The sequence below is a fragment of the Brachycentrus maculatus genome, unplaced genomic scaffold (genome assembly GCF_059751285.1).
Source record: "Brachycentrus maculatus isolate JH-2025_06_01 unplaced genomic scaffold, ASM5975128v1 h1tg000138l, whole genome shotgun sequence".
Lineage (NCBI taxonomy): Eukaryota > Metazoa > Arthropoda > Insecta > Trichoptera > Brachycentridae > Brachycentrus > Brachycentrus maculatus.
Genome location: NW_028280891.1, coordinates 1,837,121 through 1,858,437, shown reverse-complemented (window position 1 = coordinate 1,858,437; position 21,317 = coordinate 1,837,121). Strand labels below are relative to the sequence as shown.

Sequence of the window (21,317 nt, the reverse complement as noted above, 5' to 3'; positions counted from 1 at the left end):
TATTGAAAACATTATCTGATTTTTTAAAAACTAGTCATTACTAGTGGAAAATGGATATAACTAACTAACTAACTAACCACCACGCCGCTTCCCCGCAGGGGTAGGCAGAAAGAATAGAACGCCACACCACTCTGTCTTTGCAAACATTCTTCGCCTCTTCCACGTTCATGCATCTCCGCATACATACCCGCCGATTGTTACGACTCCTAACCTGACCACTTTCAAGTATTTGGCATACCTGATCGTACCATCTTTTTCTCGGTCTTCCTCTGCTCTTTTTTCCACTAACATTCGCCTCATAAATTTGTTTTACCGTTCTTTCCTCACTCATTCGTTCTACATGTCCGAACCATCTCAACATTCCTTTCTTAATCTTATCGATAATGCTTATCTCAGCTTTGCATTCCTTCCTTATTTCACTATTCGCACATCTATCATACATCGTTTTGTCGCACATTCTTCTGAGAGATCGCATTTCGATTGCATTCAGTTTACTTTCATCCTTCTTTTGCCAACTCCATGTTTCATTTCCATACATTAGAGTTGGAACCAGGACTCCGTTGTGCACTGCCACTTTAGCTTCCGCTGATAGGTTTTTATTTGCTATAACTGATTTCAGTGCACCGTTTACTTTGTTCCCAGCATTCAGTCTCCTTTCCATGTCTGTATCAATCTTCCCTAGAAAACATACTACCCAAATATACGAAATCATCTACCTGTTCCAAAATCTCTCCGATGGATATTGTTGGATAAAAAATGGATCTTGTCCGATGGATAAAAATGGATATTGTTAACCCAAATCGTTACATTGCTTACACATATTGTTATTGATTGTTTAAATTTAACCAAGTTTACATCGAATGGTCCTGATTCTGTCATACAACATAAACGAAAGTAGAACAACATAAACAACATAAGTTTACGGGTTGAAATATTGAATTTTATTTGGTCTGTAATGGAAGTATATATTTATAAATATACATAGTTATTCAGTGAATATTTTCTCAACATTATTGCAGACTATATATTTTTAATATACGGGATGTGATAATATTTTTTAAAATCTTTGATCCGACCGAGTAAGATATTTTCTTACTCTAAAAACAAGCTGAATTACATATTGTATGTTCGGGCTACTTTCGACAACTGCATTTACATGTAGGTACTTAGTAACCTATACTTATTTCAAAGTACCTACCTTCATAACGAACTGAGAGATAAATATTATTCTATTGGTTAAATTGGCTAACATTGCTCATTGCTATTGGTCATTCGGTTTATTGTAATGTAATGTGTACTTATCAACAATGTGTCAAATGTCGCGTGAATAGAGATATGGTGGTATGATAAAACGAAGAAAATTAGTCAAAATTATCGATATTCTTTCACGCCTTTACTATTTTCATTTTTTCGTCGCGCAAGTAGTCCGAGACCGTCCCGCCGTGCGACTTTAGCGAGGTCCATTTTCCCTAAGATTTCCATCGTCGCTGGTAAGTAGTCAGTGCGATCCTACTGCGGGGCAGGGTTCGGGCGCAGTCGATAACCCGTAAAATTGTTTGTGCAGACGCAGACGCGCGCAGATGGGGCAGACGCTGTCCGAGCCGGTGACGACCAAGCAGTCGTCCGTGTGCCAGGACGAGCGCTTCAAAGTGGGCGCCTCCTGCATGCAGGGCTGGCGCATGTCCATGGAGGACTCGCACACGCACATCTTGTCGCTGCCGGACGACCCGGAGGCGGCCTTCTTCGGCGTGTACGACGGCCACGGCGGAGCCACGGTGGCGCAGTACGCCGGCAAGCACCTGCACAAGTTCGTGGCGCGCCGGCCCGAGTACCGGGTGGGCGACATCTCCGAGTCGCTGCGGCAAGGGTTCCTGGAGCTGGACGCGGCCATGCAGCGCGAGGAGAGCCTGCGCGAGGAGGTGGCGGGCAGCACGGCCGTGGTGGTGCTGGTGCGCGAGGGCGTGCTGTACTGCGCCAACGTGGGCGACTCGCGCGCCGTGGCCAGCGTGCGCGGGCGCGCCGAGCCGCTGTCCAGCGACCACAAGCCCAACAACGACGCGGAGCTGCGGCGCATCGTGGCGGCCGGCGGTCACGTGGAGTTCAACCGCGTCAACGGCAACTTGGCCCTCTCGCGCGCGCTCGGCGACTTCGGCTTCAAGGCCAACGCTCACCTGCCTCCGCAGGACCAAATTGTCACGGGTAAATAACTCGTTCCGGATGAGATGTACTTGTACGTTGAATGTTTCTTAATTGTGTATTTTTGTGTGACGAAGCATTCCCCGATGTGGTGGTCCGGAACATCACGGAGGACTGGGAGTTCCTGGTCATCGCTTGTGACGGCATCTGGGACGTACTCTCCAGTCAGGTATGCAGCCACTTTCTCCTCCAATAATAATTATATCGCTCTTATTAACTCGCAAGCTATTCAGAGAATGTGTTAATATGGCGCAGGACGTGGTGGACTTCTGCGGCAAGGAGCTGAAGGAGGGCGCGGAGCCGAGCGAGGTGTGCGAGCGCCTCATGCAGGTGTGTCTGGCGCCCGACAGCGCCATGGGGGGACTGGGCTGCGACAACATGACGGTGCTGCTGGTGTGCCTGCTGCCGGGCGCTGCGCCCGCGCCCGCGCCCCCCGCCGACCCCGCGCCGGCGCCCGCGCCCGCGCCCGACCCGGCGCCCGACCCCGCGCCCGCGCCCCGAGCGTAGCGCCCGCCCCGGGGACGCCTGTAAATAGCCGGGACCTTCCCGCCCAATATTGTATAGAAGCCGGAGAATGTGTACCTGCGAATGTATTACAGTGGAGCATCCCTTGTACATAGAACACGACCCTCGGAGAGAGTAAAGCGATAAGGCGCGCGCGCCGCCACCGCCGCCGGCACAGTGCCGAGTTATTCCAAAGAAGATGCGTAAAGTAGCCCGCGCTGTCATCTACCGAGAGTGGCCGTGGCATTGTAGACTTTTAATTGTTTATTTGGATAATTAGTGACATTTCTTTTTGAATATGTTTTTTTTTCTAAAATGTGTAATGTGTACCTTATTTAATTTACTCGCTGAGAAAATAAAATTATTTTTGAATACTATCTAAGATAATATTATACATGAAATACTCTCCACAATGGACCTATGTATGTATTTTAAACAATTCCTTCACAAAATTATATATAATTTTTTTAATGAAAAATAAAAGACGTAAGTAGTCTACATATTTTTATTTATATTATATACTGAATCGTCATTACTGTACTATCATCCGTGTACATTACATAATATGGTGTTTCATTATCCTACTTCTTCACCTGATTACTCTAATCTTATCTACTCCGTCTTGTACGTATCTGAAAACTATTTGAATTTAGATACAGAACTGTAACCCTTTTCAAAAAGATGGCATCTCCAATAAATAAAACTGTTTTTTCCAAGTAAGATGTCACCACCAATAAATAATGTAAAGGTTCATCATCAGCTTCCCCTTTTTGTATGGGAGCGTTTTATGTTTTCTTTATTCTGACTGTATTTAATTTATAAAAATATTACTCTCTCACTAAGGATGGCAGGAGAAGGTGAAGCTCCTACCACCGAGACAGGTCGTGAGTTACATGACTCACGTAGGTCTTGGCAGTGAGCTGTAATACAGAGGGAAGTCACAATAGACCTAATATGGTCGCAGTGACATAAGGGATGCAAGATCCCTTGGCAGAGTGAACTTTGGAAGAACCCGTATGGTGTAATTTCTCTGTATCATGATGACGATAAGAATTTTTAAGTATTTATTTTTGATAAAACATAACTCAGATCGTGAGTAATGGTCCATGAGGTTGTGCAGACGCATAACCCAGTCTCTTGGCATTCATTAAAATTTAATACCATATTTAGTTAAGAATTTGCAAATATGGTAGGAAAATTTTACTTTTTGAATACTGGAAAACTTTATTGCTCTTGCAATTATTACATGATTTTTAATCTGTGATGTGAATTGAGTAGTTTATTTATTTATTGGGTTATATATTTATTTATTTATTGGGGAAGTAATTTAGAAAAATAATTGTCAAAAGAATGTCCCGTTATCCAAATTTAATTTCGATACCGAGCTTAATACGATTATTCAGATTGCATAATAATGTAGAATTAATTGACTATTTTTTAATAAAAAAATTAAACGAAAAACCTTAAAACAGTTCTTATATCCCACAATTAACAATGATTATAAAAATAATAACTGGAGAAGAATAATTTCTATAAATAATACAGTGGAACCTCTCATGACGAGTTTAATTCGTTCCAGCATCTTACTCATTAAGCGAAACATTTTTTCCCATACAAATGTATGTAAAATACGATCATGCGTTCCAGGCCGAAAGAAAACTCAATATTTAATTGGTTTTTTTAAGGTTTTTTTTAAATAAATTTACTGTTGTTAAGGAGTGTAAAAACTTGAATATAATTTATATTTGAAAAAAAAATGGTAATAAAAATGTGAAATTATGACAAATATTAATCTGTTTTAACTAAAAAAACTGTTTTAAGACATTTGTTTTTGCTGACGCTTCAAAATTTGGCGAAAATGTGTCACAGCATTACCGATGAATAAATTTGTAGCACGAAAAGCCACCTCCTTATTAGGGTGATGCTTTTTAATGTACAATGCAACATTTTCCCACGCTTTCAAAGCTCTTCGGTGGTCTGCTCTTGGCTGTACTCTTTAACAAGCTCTTCAATATCTTTGTTATCCACCTCGAGTCCCACGATATTGGCTAATAACACAATCACGTTGACTGTAGACTCCACAGTTACTGTTTCAAAATCACATTTGACAACACTCTCTGGCCAAAGTTTTTTCCAAGCAGAAGTTAGGGTCTTCTTGGTAAACCTCCTTCCCAAGCTGCGAGAGTCCCGGTTCTCAAGTGAATGAGAACCTTCCTCTGTAGTAAGGAGTACGCTATGCCAAACATCACTCGTTAAGGGAGCAACTTTTTTGCTCGTTATGCGAATTACTCGTTATGTTAACTGTATAACAAATAAAGTAACCAAATATTTACCTAAAAATACCAAACAGGCATTCTATATTAATAATAATACATATTTGGAAAACCCTTTCAAATTATAAAGATAAAAATAACATAGATTATTCGGTATACATCAATTAACTTGTGATTTGTGTCCTAAATATATTCGTAGAATGTCACGTAATTTTAATATTAGGATTAAAAAACACATATGATGTCTTAACAATAATAACTTCTCTGAATTTGCCAATCACCTCATAGATTCAAATCACTTTTTAAACAAAGATACGGAAGTAAAAATATCAAATACAGGTAATAAAGGGTTAAAACTTAATAGTTCGCCATCTACTTCAATTAGATGTTCAGAGCAGTCTTCGTCTTTTAATGAAATATTTGGCAAACCATTTCTGACACTGCTGTTCGTTTAAGGCTTCATCACCATACACGTAACTTTTGCGGGCTTATTCGCCATTTTTTGTTGTTGATAAGATTTATGTTTTTTTTTACCTCATTTTTTGTCAATTCTTGTTTCCAATCAAGTTGCCAAGCAATCAAAAAACAGGGCATAATAGAGTTTTTCAGTTGAGATATTGTAATAAAAAAGTTATGTTATGTTATAAAAGGCCCAAATATTTTACGCGGGGATTAGTGCGGGCCCCACTTGGGTCACATGTTATGACAGTTTACCTACAATACTTGTGTACAAATATTTTAGTTTTAAAAATAAAACGCTTGTTATATGTTTTATGATATTTATTGTCATTATTAAAATCAGTTATATTATATGTTTGCATTTGATTCGCAAGTTTTTTATTTATTTATATAAGCTTCCATTTTTTAAGTAGAGACGCATAGTATTGCGCCTTAATGTAAATCTGGTAACCGAGAACAGTGTTTGTTTTTTCGATAATTCAGGATTTTTTCTCACAAATATATGTACTACCAAACGTAATAGTTATTTGCTGCGCCAACCTTTTTAACTCCTTGTAGTTTTCAGAAGAAAAACTCCCATAGAAATCCACCAAGTTATATTTTCCCTTAAAATTCCATTTCAAGTGTGGAATCACTTTGTAAATCTATCATGTTGATTTGCAAATCGCTCGGTACATTATTGATATCTATTGCTAGGGGTTTTCGAAAATCTCTATCTTACGTGAGATCTTTTTGAAATTTGCATGTCGCTGAATCAGCAATCGCAAGAATTTTGCGGGCCACTGGTTGCCGACCCATGGTATACATCATGAACTATATTTACGAATTTTTAAAGCAATTTCCAAGAAAATTATTTTAAATATACTTAACACTAGGATCCCATGGCTAAATATCAATGGATTTAATATTTGCTGTTTGGATGTGAGACCCTGAAGTAAAACTCGAAATTAATTACTGTATTCGTTTCCAATACCCTCGTATAACTTCATATTATATTGGCTGTCAGTGTGATACGGAGTAGTTAGAGCCATCCGGTCTTGGGCTGTCTCTTGATGGTCTTCACGTCGTCGATCCGTTGCTGGGGGCGCAAGGGGGAGGGAGAGGCGGGCGGCGAGAGGGGGGGCAGCAGCTGCTCCGTGCTGGAGCAGGAGGCGAGGTGCACCGGGGAGGGAGGCACCGACAGGGGCGGCGGCGGCGGAGGGGGCGAGGCCACCCGCTCTTTGGGGGTCGCCTGCGCCGGAGTCACCTCCACCGTCGGCACAACCTGAAATGGTAGCGTTATTTCAAATTTCATACCTAAGGTTTTCTTCCATTTGGGTAGGTAGACATAGATCTCACTTTCAGACACAATGTTTTTTTCGTGTATAAATGCACATTGACTGCCCTGGTTTCCACTTTCAAGAATTTTGCATGATCATCTATGTAAATTTTTGAAGTTTAAGACCAACGATACTTAAATCAACAAAATATTCAAACCCGGGCAGCATTAAATATAAACTATGTTGGCCCATCCGTTAAAACAAGTTTTGCGCAAAAAACTTTTTCATTCCTTGCGCCAAAGATATTTAATTTGCTGCCCGTAACCATTAAGAATTCCAGTAGTGATCATGTCTTTAAGAATAGTGTCCGTCGATGGTTGCTTCTCGTTGGAAGGGACACGGTAGAAAGTGAATAAGTCCAGGTGTAATTATTTTTTTGTAAAACCATTAAACTGTAAATTTTTATTGTATCTATTGTATGTAGTGTATATAATCTAATAATCAAAAATAAAAACAAATAATAATAAAATAAAAAAATGCATTAACATGTACAGTCGTGTACCATATTAATAGACCCATCAAGCAAATAACAATACAGTTACATTTCTTTTGTTATCATTTCCAATCGTGTGAATTTTAAATGTTTTTTAGTTAAATTATTGACTGTAGATATATTACGCATTATATCAAACAAATTATAATAATTTTATTATGTAGACAAAAAAATATATAAACAATGCAAGACGTAAAATCAGTATTTTGTGTGACCTCCTTTTACGGCGATAAGGGATCCTATCCTGCGTGGCATGCTTTCTATGCAATTCTTTACTACCGTCTGATGGTGGGCATTGCAATACCAGATGTCAATTAGTTTCTCTATTAGCTTTTGTTTCGTAATTATTGTAGATTTATGGACCTCACGCTTCATAAGCTCCCACACATCTTCGATTGGATTCATGTCAGGTGAATTCCCATGCCAGTCCAAGACAGTGATATTTATTTCAGCTAAAAACTTAGTTATAGTCCTATTTTTATGGCACAGAGCTCCATCGTGCATAAAAATAGGTTTTACGCCATTGCTAAGCCATTCAGATAGCTGAGGCAAGAGGCGCTCTTCCAAAATTTTCTTGTACTGGTCTTGTTTCATTGTACCTTACACTATTTGGAGTCGTCCAGTACCTCTCAAATTGATCACAGACCATACCATGACATGTGTGGATGCTTTATAGAAATTATGAATTACTAACATTGATATTTACCCTTCTCCAATCGTCAACTGTAAAAAATTGTACTTTTGTGCCCATTTCAAACGATTTTTAATCATAGCCTCCTTCTTCTTCTTATAGGCCTTGCGGCCTGTTTTTAAGAGGGATTAGCCTCCTGCGACGTCGATTCCCAGCTATCGGCCCATCTCTTTGGTGGTCTACCCGTGAGTCGTCTACCATGGGGTTGCCCGTACAGTGCGATGTGGGGGAGTCTGGATGGTTCCATTCTCCTCACATACCATTGTCTTCTTCGTTGTCCCCACCTAACGACATCTTCGATCTCGCATATTTCCCTGATCTTAGCATTTCTGATTCTATCTCGAAGACTCTTGCCTGTAATGCTTCTCAGAGTCTTCATTTCTGACACTCTAAGCGCGTTTTTTGTGGCAGCGGTGTCTGCTCTACTTTGGATTCCATACGTCATGATGGGTCGGACACAAGTTTTGTATATCTTGATCTTGCTGCCGATCTTCATCTCAGGGTTTTTCCATTAACTCTAACTCCATTAACGGGCAGGTTTGCGCGCCTTTAGACCAACTTCAGCAAGCCGTCGCTTCACTGTACGCTGAGAAATATTAATTCCCTCGTTGTTTATATGTTTGGTAAGTAAACGTTTTAGCAATTTTCTGATTTACAAAAATAAATCAAGAATCTGTCTGTCTGTTCTTGGAGTTGTAACACTTTTTCTCCCAAATTTACCCTTACGCTTGTTGCGTAAACTATCCTCAGAATAATTTTTTTTCATTATATTTTTCACCAAACTCCATGATACCCCTACAATATTAGCTATTTCATACTGTGACATTGTATTTGCCTTAATTAACCAGATATTTAGCCAATTTTCTTTGGTGACAAATCAGAAACGTTCCCCATTCTAAAAAAACACATGTATTGTTAAAATTTTGTACTTAAGCATGATATTTACTACTTAATATTTAACAATAGACAAGAACAATCATATAAAATAAACATTCAATAGAAAAAATTAATTGATTTCATACCTGTTTCCAAAAATTGTTACGCAAACGCTAGACGAAAAAACGTGTGTGACTCCATACGGTGCCGTCTTGACAACTGATTTCCGCTGTCGAATTCGTAATTCCGTATTTCCAGGTGTGAAAAATATCTTTAAATGTTGTCAGAAGTGCTATCTATTAATGTAATAAAAATACATTTTCAAATAATGCTGTTATTATGTTTTTTTTAACAAAAAAGTGATAATGAACACAATTACTATCTTGGGTCTATTAATATGGCACATGACTGTAAATATTTCGGCTCAACACAGGCCATGCCTAAAGAGCCGTAATACATATTATAAAAAAAAAATGTATGTATCTATGAAATAAATAAATATATAATAAAATATATAATATATAATCGCTATAATTTATTTTATATAAAAGATAATATATATTTTTTTCAAATCACAGTCCCCTTTTCATTCTCTTTCTTGATTCAATTCATTAAAGCATTTTTTTTTTAAATTGTACTAATTTCAGTTTTTCTCAGTTCTATATTCTTTGTCACACATTTATCTAATGCAAATATAATATTGAAATTTGACAGGGGAACAAATAAAAATACATATGTAATGATTATGTATAATATATGTATTGTTAATCATACCTAGATTATTTTGTGACTGAAAAAACCCCTTCCTTTATTTGAATTAATTACCTTGTCGGAAGTGAAGTTAGTGTATTTTCACATTAATAATAAAGTGTACGATGGCAATACCTCAGTCTTCTTGGGGTTGGGGGGCGGCGGGGGCAGCGCTCCCTCAGGCGGGTGGATCTCGGGGGCCACGGGCCGGCTGAGGGCAGCCGAGGGAGCGCCGGAGGGGGCGCCTGACGGGGCGGGTGCCTTGCGCTTCACCACCCGTGGGGGCGACTCTCCGGCCGCACGCGGGACAGCCCCCAGGGGTAGAGGCTCCTCTGCAACATTTACGTATTGCTAAATAAATGTTTCGGAAGACAAATATCCAATATTTGAAAGTTTATTCTTTTTAATAAAAAAACCTACTGTCATTTTGAATCGTAATTAATTTTTAAAAAATATAATTTTTAACTACACATTTAGCATAATTAGGTACCTGGTTTTATCTCTTCCGAGAGACCGACGGAGCTGGCTGACAGTGCTCCGAGAGATTTCTTGTCTTCCGTGTCATGAGGTGGACTTCGAACCTGAAAGGAGGTAAATGTACTGTCATACGTACAACTGTATTTGTATAGTTGATGCTGCTATTCATTGCCATTAAATCCATTTTGATAATTTAAGAATATTTTATTTTTCGTGTTTATTCATTATTATCACTAGGAAGGAACAACAATATAAGTTTAATACTACATAATACTGATAAATAAATTTGATTTACAACATTTTGAGTGTATCCAAATACTTGTTCACAAATTTGGATTATCTCCAATTATAGAAGTTATTTATCATATTATTTTTTGTCAAAAAATAAAATTAATTTTTAAAAAATATTAATTTTGTTTACTTTTTAAAACCTTATAATAATTTTTCTCTATTAGTTCATACGTATATTTTTCCGAATAATACTAATATAATACCTCGGGACTGATGACAATAGACTCGCTCTTCTTAGGGCTGGAAACCGGTGTAACTCTCTCAGGGCTCAAGATGGGGGGACCCATGGAGGGGCCCGCTGTAGAGGGGCCCGGGGGGCTCATGATGGGGCTCATCACCCTCCCGGGGGTCGTGGCGGGGCTCACTCGCGAGCCGCTTACACTTTTAAGAGGGACTGGGCTCTTGGCTTGACCTCCCAAGAGATTATTCCCTAAATTTTTTAGTAAAATATTGTAAATGTGAAAATTTTAATAAATGTATAATAATAATACTTTGATGTGTTACTTGAGCCCAGTACAAAAAAAAAATTATATTTGTATTTGGTCTACAATAATGAATGTATCGACATGATTCATTGTTTCCCTGACAATTGACACTTATTGTTACGATACTTCGATCGATACCACAATCTAAATATTTTTTTGTACTGAGCTCAAGTAACACATCAAAGTTCAAGTAGCCCCGTTCTTCAGTTTATATGTTATTAAAATATTATGATAAATATGAAAATGTAATTTTAGTTTTCAATCTTTATAATTTTTGTATTATTTGAGTGTGAAGCTTTTTATTCCGATTACGACGAAGCGGGGCTGATGCGGTAAGTGGTGGCTAATTAGGGCAGTTACCGGGCGAGCGTTGCCAGGGCAGGCATACGGGGGCCGGGGCGGGGGCTGCAGCGGGGGCCGGGCCGGGCGCGGGCGCCGCCACCTCCTGCTCCATGTCGCGTATGAGCTGCAGCAGGTTGGAGGCGGTGGACTCGGGCAGCAGCACGGGCGAGGCGCAGCGCGAGGCTCCGGGCAGCGGCGAGCGCAACACGAGCCGGCGCGCCTCCTCCATGGCGCGCTGCAGGTTCTGCTGGTTCTTGAAGGACTCGCGGCTGCGGCACCTGCCTATCTGGGACCTGCGCACGGACAGAGAGCGTTACGGCCGCGATCTCCGACGCGAGGGAGCCGTCTCCGGTGTCTAGAGAGTGCACTCACGAGATGACCACTCCCTGCATGATCTGCCCCCACTTGGAGGACGAGGAGGTGGAGGCGGCGAGGCGCGCCACGCGGCGGAAGCGCTCGAGGGAGTTCTCTCCGGGCGGGGGCGGCTCCGGGACGGCCTCCCCGGCCTCTTCTTCCACGTTCACCGGCGCCACCTGGAAGTCTTTCATCAGCTGCCGCTCCCACATCTTCATCCGTTTGCCCAGCACCGCTGCGTAAACACCCATATTTATATTAGAAACACGCTATATTTAGCCGAATCCGATGAACCGAGTCAGATCTGCAGAAATACTACTTTACGGGAGAGCGATTAGAGAATCTTTTTCCTCTTGCAATAATAAATTTATTGTTAAATAATTAGCTAGAAAAGTAGAGAAAATGCAATAATTTTAATTTGGGTCAAAGATGAAGAGGTAAAAATTGAATTGTAAACGATGTCTGCAAGTTTGCAAGTAAATGTTTCCAGAATGTGTCCGTTTGCGATAATAATAAATATTATTTAGGAACTTTCAAAGACTTGAAAGATATCAATATCCGATACATTTAAAAAAAAAACATTAAGTAGGATGGCCTTTCTTATAAAATGAGGAACAATCTATCTTAGCATTGTTTGTATAATATAATGGTTAATCAAGAAATAATAATTTAACTTGATAAATTTATATAATGAAGTATATCGTTATCCTTTTTGAAACTTTGGCACTAGACATATACACTCTGGAGTAGGAAAGAGGTACAGTATACTCTCATATAGAAATACCTTTCCAGTATTTCAGCTCATACAGCACACCTTCTCTAGTCTGCACGCACTCACATCACATCAGACAAGACGCGTATATCACATGTCACACGCGCACAACTCACCTTCTTTCTTCCTCTCCGTGAAAGAGATATCCATCCCGTTCCTCTCAAAGACCTCCAGCATCTCGTAGCGCATGCTAGAGATGTCTCCTTTGACCTCGTTGATGTCGTCTTCCGTGACGGCCTCCTCGTCGCAGCGCCGGTGCATGGCTGACACGTATCGCCACACGAGTGCGCGGATCACCGCCGTATAGCGCACCCCGAGGTCTCTCTCTTCCTTGTCGCGAATCTGTCCATTGATACAATTGTCATAACAGAACACTTGATTAAAATGCAGAGATTATATAAGAAGGATAATTTAGATTATCCTCACCTTAGAATTCATTCTCTTCAGTTTGTCCTTTTTGCGAAGTCCCAGTACTTTGAATAGTAATTTTGGTGTTGGAAAAATATTAAAGGGAGGAGGAAGTGTGGCTCCTTGTTCGAAGTAAGACATCCATAACCTAGTTCGAGCAAATTTCCATTCAGTGTCAGAATGTTCCTAAAATATTGGTAAATTATTATATAATTCAGTAATTATTATTTGATAATTGTGGTTATTTATAAACTTACGTCGATCATAGCGTACGAATTGGACATCATAGCAATGAGCAAGTTCAAGAGGACGATAACATTGATGACGCTGTATGATCCGAACATCAGCAGGCCCCAGAAGCGAGTGTAAGATTTGATGCCAGCGAGTTCAAAGTTCTCTAACCCCACCATACCGAAAGAGGCCCAGAATAGCGATTGAGACGCTTCAAATACACTGACAAAAGAAACAGTCATTTATACTCAACTGAGAATGAACGAGTATTTTGATTTGATTACTTTTATCATTGCGCATATTTGTTTGGTCTTACTTTCCGAAGCTCCTCCATTTCATGCAAGAGTCGGCCGCATTATCCCAATCGGGAAGTCCTCCCGGCAGCACATAGCACTTATGTTTTTCTAACTCCGCAAAGTACCACAGTAACTGATTTAAACCTGAAATTATAGAAAACTTTGCTCATTATCATAATTTTCTTAATTTTATATCACGTAATACAAATTCGACAATTACCGCACGCAAATGCGAAGAGTACTATACTATAAATGAAGAAAAACTTGACAATGTCGATAACCATCCTGCCGAGGGAAATCTGCAACGGTCCCAAGTGCGGGTTTATGGAGAATAGATGAACCAACTTCAGGGCGCTGCAACGATATTATGAAACGATGTTTAATTGGGTACTAAATACAACATTTTGTAGTTTAGCAAAGAGACACGGATGGGAAGTTACCTGAATATATTAGCAGCCGCGAAAAGCCCTTCGGCAATGAGCTGCGGGTCGAAGGCGTCCCAGTTCTCTCGGGGGATGTACGCGGTGGTCGGGTCGGCAGCGATCTCGCTTCTCTGCTGCAGGTAGGCGGCGCTGCGAAGCACCGCCACAGCCACGTACAGGAAGTTGCGGGTGAAATCGATAAAGTTCCACATATTGCGAAGGTATGACTGTATTCCTTCCAGGTATATCTCTTGTGTTTCTTCCCAGATGAATCCTATAGTTTTGCATAATATTAAACAGTACTCAGTTAAAAGTATTATATTAATATATTTGTCTTAAATTAACAGTACTAGTTTGAAAAGAGTAGTCCTCTCGTTGAAAGGTGTTTTGAATCACCTTTTTAACTTGGTCAATTAAATTATAAGTTATTATTTATAAAATCTAAAAATTATAAAATATTACAAAGTTAATATATGGACACTATTAGCCAACTTATACATGAATACATACCTAGAACATAGATAAAAACAAATGTCTCGAGATACGTCGGGCCATTACCACGCTGACGAAGTAATTCTTCATCTAATGCCTTTTTCATAGAATCTGTCCCGAATAAATGAATCAATTGTACATCCGCTCGGAGTGACACCAGAATCAAGATCACTGAAATAAATAAATCAAATAGTACACAATCCCTTAATAGGTTGTCGGTCCAAACATGTTGCTACTTCTGTATATGTAATAATAATAAGGTTGACCGTCATCGATGTGGATAGAGAATAGAATGTCATACTAACAAAGAAAAAATAAATACGATGAGGCGTGAATAAGAAACTTCATGAAGGGTTTCCTCATAAGTTTGCCGGTGGAGCAGTTGGGAGCGATCATGTACAGAGAGCAGTAGAAAGGAAAGAGCAGCGCCACTCGCACGATGATTCCGATTTTCTCAACGGCAGTCTTGCGGCGGAATCCCGGCACACCCTCGTACCAGATGGCCGCTAGCAGCTGTTGTATGTTCGGGTGGGCCACAAACTAGAAAAATATGGGTAGAATATTAAAAACTAACTGCGGTATTAAGAAGAGACATTAAGTCAATTTTACACACTTTTTTCTGTTTGTAATTAATGGCTAGTTCCAACCGAGCCAGTTTCATATGTTCCCCTTCTTCGTAGGGAGGATCTTCCGGGTCGTGGTTAAGAATAATGGCGAGCTCCTGCGAACTCCGAGACTGGTCCAGCAAGTCTACGGCAAACTGTTGACATTGTCTTCTGAGTTCTAGATATTCGCTTTTGCATTCCTGTAAATATTGTTTTATTTTAGTAATGTCAGTTTATTTAACAACAACGTATTGGTAAATGTTTAGATTTATATAAATATAACCTGTTCGGCGAAGGCGAGGGTGCGCAGCTCCCAGGAGAGTTGGAAGGCGGTCAGCACGGGGTCGGGCGATGAGAGGGCCATGAGCGAAGGACTCGCCAGCGCCCGGTACTCGTTCACCCGAGACAGGGAGTGGCGCAGGGAGTCTTCCGCAGACTGTCGAATGCACTCGTCGCAACCGCACCTGTCACACATCACTGTCAGACAGAGCTACGGAAGTGCGAGAACGGCGGAAGCATCGACACTCACTTGATGTCGTGCGGCATTGGCAGCGTGGCTCCTCTGTCCAACAAGATCTTAATGATCTCGTAGTTATTTCTGTGGGCGGCCAGAATGAGTGGAGTGATATCGGGAGTGAACTGGGCAACGTTGGAATCCACTTTTTGCCAGCTCTGAAAAATGAATGGTGTGAAAATATATATACGGAGCATGTTGCCATATACATAATGCGAGGTGCGAGGTCTGCGCGCTTACGTAAGGTTCTCCTTCCTTGAAGATAAGTTCCTCGTGCTCGAGCAGCAGCTCCACGGCCTCCACGAACTCGGAGTGGATGGCCTGCAGCAGCGCGTCCTTAGTCTCCACTCCCATGACCACGAGCAGCTCCACCATCTCCAGATTCTCCCCCTCGATGGCCAGAGTTAGCGCTCCTCTCCCCAGAGAGTCCAGACAGTTCACGTCCACATTCTTCTTGCGATGGGCTCGCTGAAGTATCCTACATTATAGTGATACATGCATGTTATACATACTCATACATAATAAGATAATACAATTACACTCCCAAAGTACAGTAAAACCTCGATATAACGGACTGATTGGTGGGAGGGGGTGTCCATTAAAGCCAAAAGTCCGTTATATAAAAATAAATTTAAAATAATTAAAAAGAAATAAATATAAAATTTTATTTAGATATAAATAAAAAATACAAAACACAAACAAAATATTATATTTATTGTTTTCGGACACTCGTTGTGAAGTGACATTGCTGTTTGATATCGACACGCCTGCTTTCGGGAATCCTGCTTTGAAAAAGGAATCGAGTTTTGTTTGCACTTTTGAAGTTTGCTGTTTTTTTTTACTATCAACTCTCTAAAATTATGAATATGAATATCATATGGTTGAACATTGTTATCTTGGAAATAGTCAATAAATGTTATAAGATCTTCGAGATGTAATCATACCACTGATAACTTCAAAGCTGCTAAAAATTGTTTACATGCAATGACACTTGAATTTAAGCATGTATAATATTAATTGAAGGTTTTTTTTTTACTTTTAACCGGATTTTTCGTCCATCATATCCTAAGTTCATTAAGTAAAGGTATGTTACATCGAGGTTTTACTGTACCTCTAATTTATTTTCATTCTGATCGGGTCACTGTTCCCCACAATTCATCAAACGTGTTAATTTCTCTAATGGAAATTTATCTAAAAAAGAAAGAGGGAAACCTTTTGGGTTAACAAAATATGGGTAACTCTTCGGGTGAGCAGTCAAGGTGGATAAGTTCCGCTTATGCTGAAGATTCGTATCATCGAATCTGTATCACAGTAATATAGATTCAATGATGCGAATTAAGTGATCAGCTCATTGAGATCCTTTTGGTAATTCTGTCATTTGTTCATCAATTTATTAGTCCTAGGCAAAAATAAGTTCATCAGATGAAATGTTTTGAGGCATCGATGGATGTAGTGAGGTGGGGGAGAATTTTTGTTGTAAATTGATTGACTCAAAAAATAAAAATAAAAACCAAAAGCTCATAAAACAAAACATCACAATAATGTATAAATTGAAAATTAATTTAAAAACAAATAAAAATACTAAAATCAACTTCATTATTACTAGTCCAAAGGCCTTTTGCCTGTTGGCCCGAAAGTCAATCTTTTTAAAACCTGAAAGTCCGGGCTTAGCTTTGTCATTGGCCCAAAGGACCTACCTCTCTACCCGTGGCTTTCTTGTCGACTCAAAAGGTTTACTTAAATTTTTCAGAATTCAAAAACTTATCATTAGACAGTTTGGATAAAATGATACACAAACAATACAACAATCCAATCATAATCATCTTTTATAGAAATGGTGAAAAATGAGTTTTTATTTTAAGGTTCACAGAAAACCTTAATTAGATTAAAATTTATACCTTCGAACATTGGCGATATCTCCTCTTTCTACGGCCAGAAGGTACTTCTTCTCCTCCAAACTGAGCGACTTGGGAAGAGAAGGTAGCTCCATGATCTTCTTGTCTCCATTGCCTCCCTGCAAAGTGAGCATCCGAGTTGAGTACATCGGCAGCGAGCTGCGGAAAGGGGGACGCTACTCGTATCTACTACTCACCGCTTCGACATCCTTCTTGTCCGCCATGGTCTCCTATTACGTAGGCACCATGTGGAGTGACAAACCTACAAACAATTCGGTTGAGAGTTCATTTAATTATACAGGGGTTGGCAAATTAAGACACCAACATTTGGAAGGGAAGCCGGAGTTCTATTTCTAACGTAACTGAAAGTGAATGAAAATATTTATAACTCAAATATTTCATTTAACCCAATCAACTTATAATAAGGGGGCATTATTGGATGCAGATAAGGGTTAGACGAACAAGAAAATGTTTTTATATTTACAGAACTGAAATACCACTATGAGATTATTACATAATAACAAACTTTTTTTTACAAAAATCATACATCTTCAGAGCCTAGACGGATTGCGAAAGTAAATTGCTTCTGAAAAGTGAATTCCATTAGTGACAAATTTTAATGGTAATACATGAAAAAAGTTCCAATTTTTTATTATTAAGTTATAGTAAGTCAGGGATGGAATAGTTGTTAAAAAAAGGTTTGGAAATTTAGCTACTCGCATCAAAATAATTTAATGCAATCATTTTTATTTCTTAAAATCTCCATGAACAAACAACCTAGCGCGAGATCATACTACTACGTGTTATTATTACTTATTAATAAAAATCTAATTTCACATGTTCAAATAATAATAATAATAATAAAACCCTTATCCGCACCCCAATGGTGCATAGGGCACTGCGTCATATAAACGCAGTGTTATGTTGATCGTTTACACATGAAGGAAAGGTGATCAGCCCTCCGCTTCAGGCACCAGTCCAGGGTAATATCGAATAAATATTACAGTGAAAAAATCACTCATATTTATTTTACCTCCCCTGGGAATCGAACCCGGATCCTCCAGAACGGTAGCCGAGCGTGCTGACCATTACACTACGGAGGCGGACGAACATGTTCAAATAGTACGATTAAACAAAATATGGAGTAAATGTCATGTGTTTGAGTGGGGCTTCCGTTTTAGGTTGAATATACTAATATATAAGTTAGTAGGGGAAGATGGAGGCGGGTAGGTCAATGTCGGTTGTATAATACGCAACATTATGTTGACAATATAATCATCAGCCGGCACAGTTCCGAGGGATTAGAGCCACGTAACGGGGGCACTAGACTTTAAGTAAAGTTTAGTGGCTTCACATCCGCATTGAACTCTGCTAGCAACAAGCCGTTGTCGATGCTTCCTAATACAAATATTGCTAATGTACGCATGTGGAAGCTAGAGTTGGAAAATGGAACAATTTATTCACTTTTTGGAGGTTAATCAATTAAACGGCTGTTTGAAATAACTGGGCAGATAGTACTAGCTCATTTAAGTCAAAATGGAAAAAATTATGTACTGCAATATTAATAACCAAATAATTAAAAATATTGCATATTTATGAATCTCTAAATTTATGAAATTAGGAGAACATAAAAAGTAGGATCAAGAAAGGAGTGAAGAGATAGAGGATCGAAGCAAAGGCTAATATTATGGACAGTTAGGGTTTCAAGGATAGATAGTAATGTTTCAGACGTATTAAACTTGTAAATGCTTAACTATAATTAAACTTTTAAACTCTTTTAAAAAAAATCTGAATTGAAATTAAGAGTAAAAATATAGACATTTTTATATATTTTGAAAACACATCTCAAAAAGTGTAATGTGCAGAAAGTATTCCATGTATAAAGTTTTTTTATATCTTACTATTTACTGACAAACTAACAACATTTACTAACAACCATCACACTGCTTCCTCGCAGGGGTTAGCAGAGAGAATAGAACACCACACCACTCTGTCTATGTGATTATTCGTCGCCTCTTCCACATTCGTGCATTTTCTCATATATATATCCGTAGGTTATTCCGACTCCTGACCCGACCACTTTCAATAATTTGAAATACTCGGTCATGCCAAGTTTTCCTCGGTCTTCTTCTGATCCTATTTACGACTTTATTTGCCTCATAAATTTGTTTTACCATTCTTTCCGCTCTCATTAATTCCACATGTCCTAACTATCTCATCACACTTTTTTATTATTTTAATTTTATCGGTAATGCTTTCTTAATGCCTTGCATCGTACATCGTTTTACCACACATTCGTCTGAGAGATCGCATTTCGACTACATTCAGTCTATAGTAGGTATGTATGTATGTATGGAAGTAAGCATGGAGTGTGCAAAAGAAGGATATCTTACTGTTTTTAGCGTGATTTATGTCTATAACTTTATATTCACGTACCTATTATATGAAATAATTTGTTAAACTATTTTAAAAACAATATTTCAATATAATTGTAATATAATACCTCTACTGAAATGCTTTTGAAGTGGTTATCATTAATGAAATAGCGCTCTGTTACATATAGAATAAAGTTAAAAATCAGGAACTGTCCAGCTCTCTTAATTAAAATTTTAATAATTTCATTGGTCAAAACGATATTTATATAGGTTTATATTAAAATATTCGCATAAATCTTATGTAAAAGGTATAATTCGTGATTCTACTACCTCAGTTTGTCACTGTAAACTATGTGTTGAAAATAAGTAATTGCATTTTGATCAAGAAATAAATAAAAATGCTGAATTTATTAATTAACTACCTTTTTGACGGCGGAGAGGGTAGAGCTCTATTTTGAAAATTTTCAAAATGTGTACCTATAAGTGATAGGTACAAATTTTGGCTAGGAGAGCGAAAGCTTTAAAACGGCCATCTTTTTTTTTTACCGTCAAATAGTTTCTAAGCAGATACTAATTTGAATTATCACATCATTATCATAATTATCTATTTATTGACTTGGCGTTTAATTTGTAGAACTCCATTTTAATTTGTGTTTGATTTAAAATTAATACATAAATCATAATTATCACCTGATATAATGATAATGATGTGACAATATCAATTATTACGTATATCCATGATGCTGTAATATCGCGTGAGGAGCTGATAAATGATTTGCTTTTAAGAAGCGCTTGACCACAACTTGAGATGAAAATTTGTTGAAAATTAGGTGAATGGCGAGAGCTGCAATATAGGGTCGTGAATCGTACCATATTTTTTTTAAATATTAAAAGGATTATGGATAACGGATGTAAATAACAAAAAAAAACAAACATGAAAAATACTACCGTATAACAAACTATTAATACTACTACGTTTTAATAAACACATAAAACAAAAACACCGGATGTTTATCATAAAAATAATATAAACTATCCACATTGGTTCGCGTCTCATCGGCGTTGAACCAATTTACAGTTTTGCAAAATTTTCTAGACATAAAATAATATTTTTTTACAATGCAACGCGCTACTTAAACAATAAAGTATAAATAATACGATGATCACGTACCGGAGTAGCAGCGAGTGTGAGCGGCGCACCTCTGCCGGAGTATTTATGTAAAGAGCTTTATCTAATTAGCTCCCTCACCCTGTCGGGGGCCCGTCCCCGTCACTGCCCGTAGTGGACCCTCGGCCCCCGGCCCTCCGCCCCCGGCCCCCGGCCGCCATGACGGTGCGGGCGAAACTAGAAGAATTTATTTTACTAACATTTCACGTATTAGCGTAGTACGTAACTGTCCAGCGGTTGCTCCACGATACGGCGATTACTGCCCCAACTAGAATGGCAGCAACTCGAATAATATTTCATTTTAGAGTCGAATGTCCGATTTGAAACGTCGAAAGCACTGAGGGGTCATGTGGAGCAGTACCTAATTTAGTGGAAAATGGGTAAATCCCCCATTGGGGTAGGGGAAAGTGAGGTAGTACCGACCCTAACCTTTAAAATTTAATTTTCTCTTTAGTATTAAAACATGTACCTATGCTATTATTAAGCATCGAAATTAAAGTTTTGTTGAGAAAATAAGAATAACAATATTAATAAAACTTTTCGCCTATTGTACAACAAGATTGAATAAAAAGATATTGATATTTTTATGAATAACCTTTCTTAGTTTACGCGAGCATAAACATACGTAA

At 38.9% G+C, this 21,317-nt stretch overlaps 2 protein-coding genes across 2 annotated transcripts; one reads left to right on the top strand and one right to left on the bottom strand.

The window, feature by feature from the left end:
* The first annotated feature begins 1,263 nt into the window (after positions 1 to 1,263).
* LOC148309181 (putative protein phosphatase 2C T23F11.1) lies at positions 1,264 to 3,198 on the top strand. The gene is made up of 4 exons (XM_088260550.1): positions 1,264 to 1,490; positions 1,565 to 2,199; positions 2,274 to 2,365; positions 2,452 to 3,198. Exons 2-4 carry the CDS (start codon positions 1,581 to 1,583, stop codon positions 2,701 to 2,703), a joined length of 963 nt encoding a protein of 320 aa, XP_088116676.1. The 5' UTR covers positions 1,264 to 1,490; positions 1,565 to 1,580; the 3' UTR covers positions 2,704 to 3,198.
* Positions 3,199 to 5,740: 2,542 nt separating this feature from the next.
* Positions 5,741 to 20,829, bottom strand: LOC148309180 (transient-receptor-potential-like protein). Its single transcript, XM_088260545.1, has 21 exons — positions 20,692 to 20,829; positions 17,343 to 17,407; positions 17,149 to 17,264; positions 15,491 to 15,728; positions 15,266 to 15,408; positions 15,020 to 15,200; positions 14,745 to 14,936; positions 14,437 to 14,671; positions 14,150 to 14,302; positions 13,658 to 13,913; positions 13,438 to 13,571; positions 13,238 to 13,361; positions 12,948 to 13,143; positions 12,709 to 12,876; positions 12,399 to 12,624; positions 11,529 to 11,745; positions 11,175 to 11,449; positions 10,533 to 10,759; positions 10,052 to 10,142; positions 9,697 to 9,893; positions 5,741 to 6,696 (listed from the first exon to the last, which is right to left on the bottom strand). Exons 2-21 carry the CDS (start codon positions 17,367 to 17,369, stop codon positions 6,454 to 6,456), a joined length of 3,639 nt encoding a protein of 1,212 aa, XP_088116671.1. The 5' UTR covers positions 17,370 to 17,407; positions 20,692 to 20,829; the 3' UTR covers positions 5,741 to 6,453.
* Positions 20,830 to 21,317: the final 488 nt, after the last annotated feature.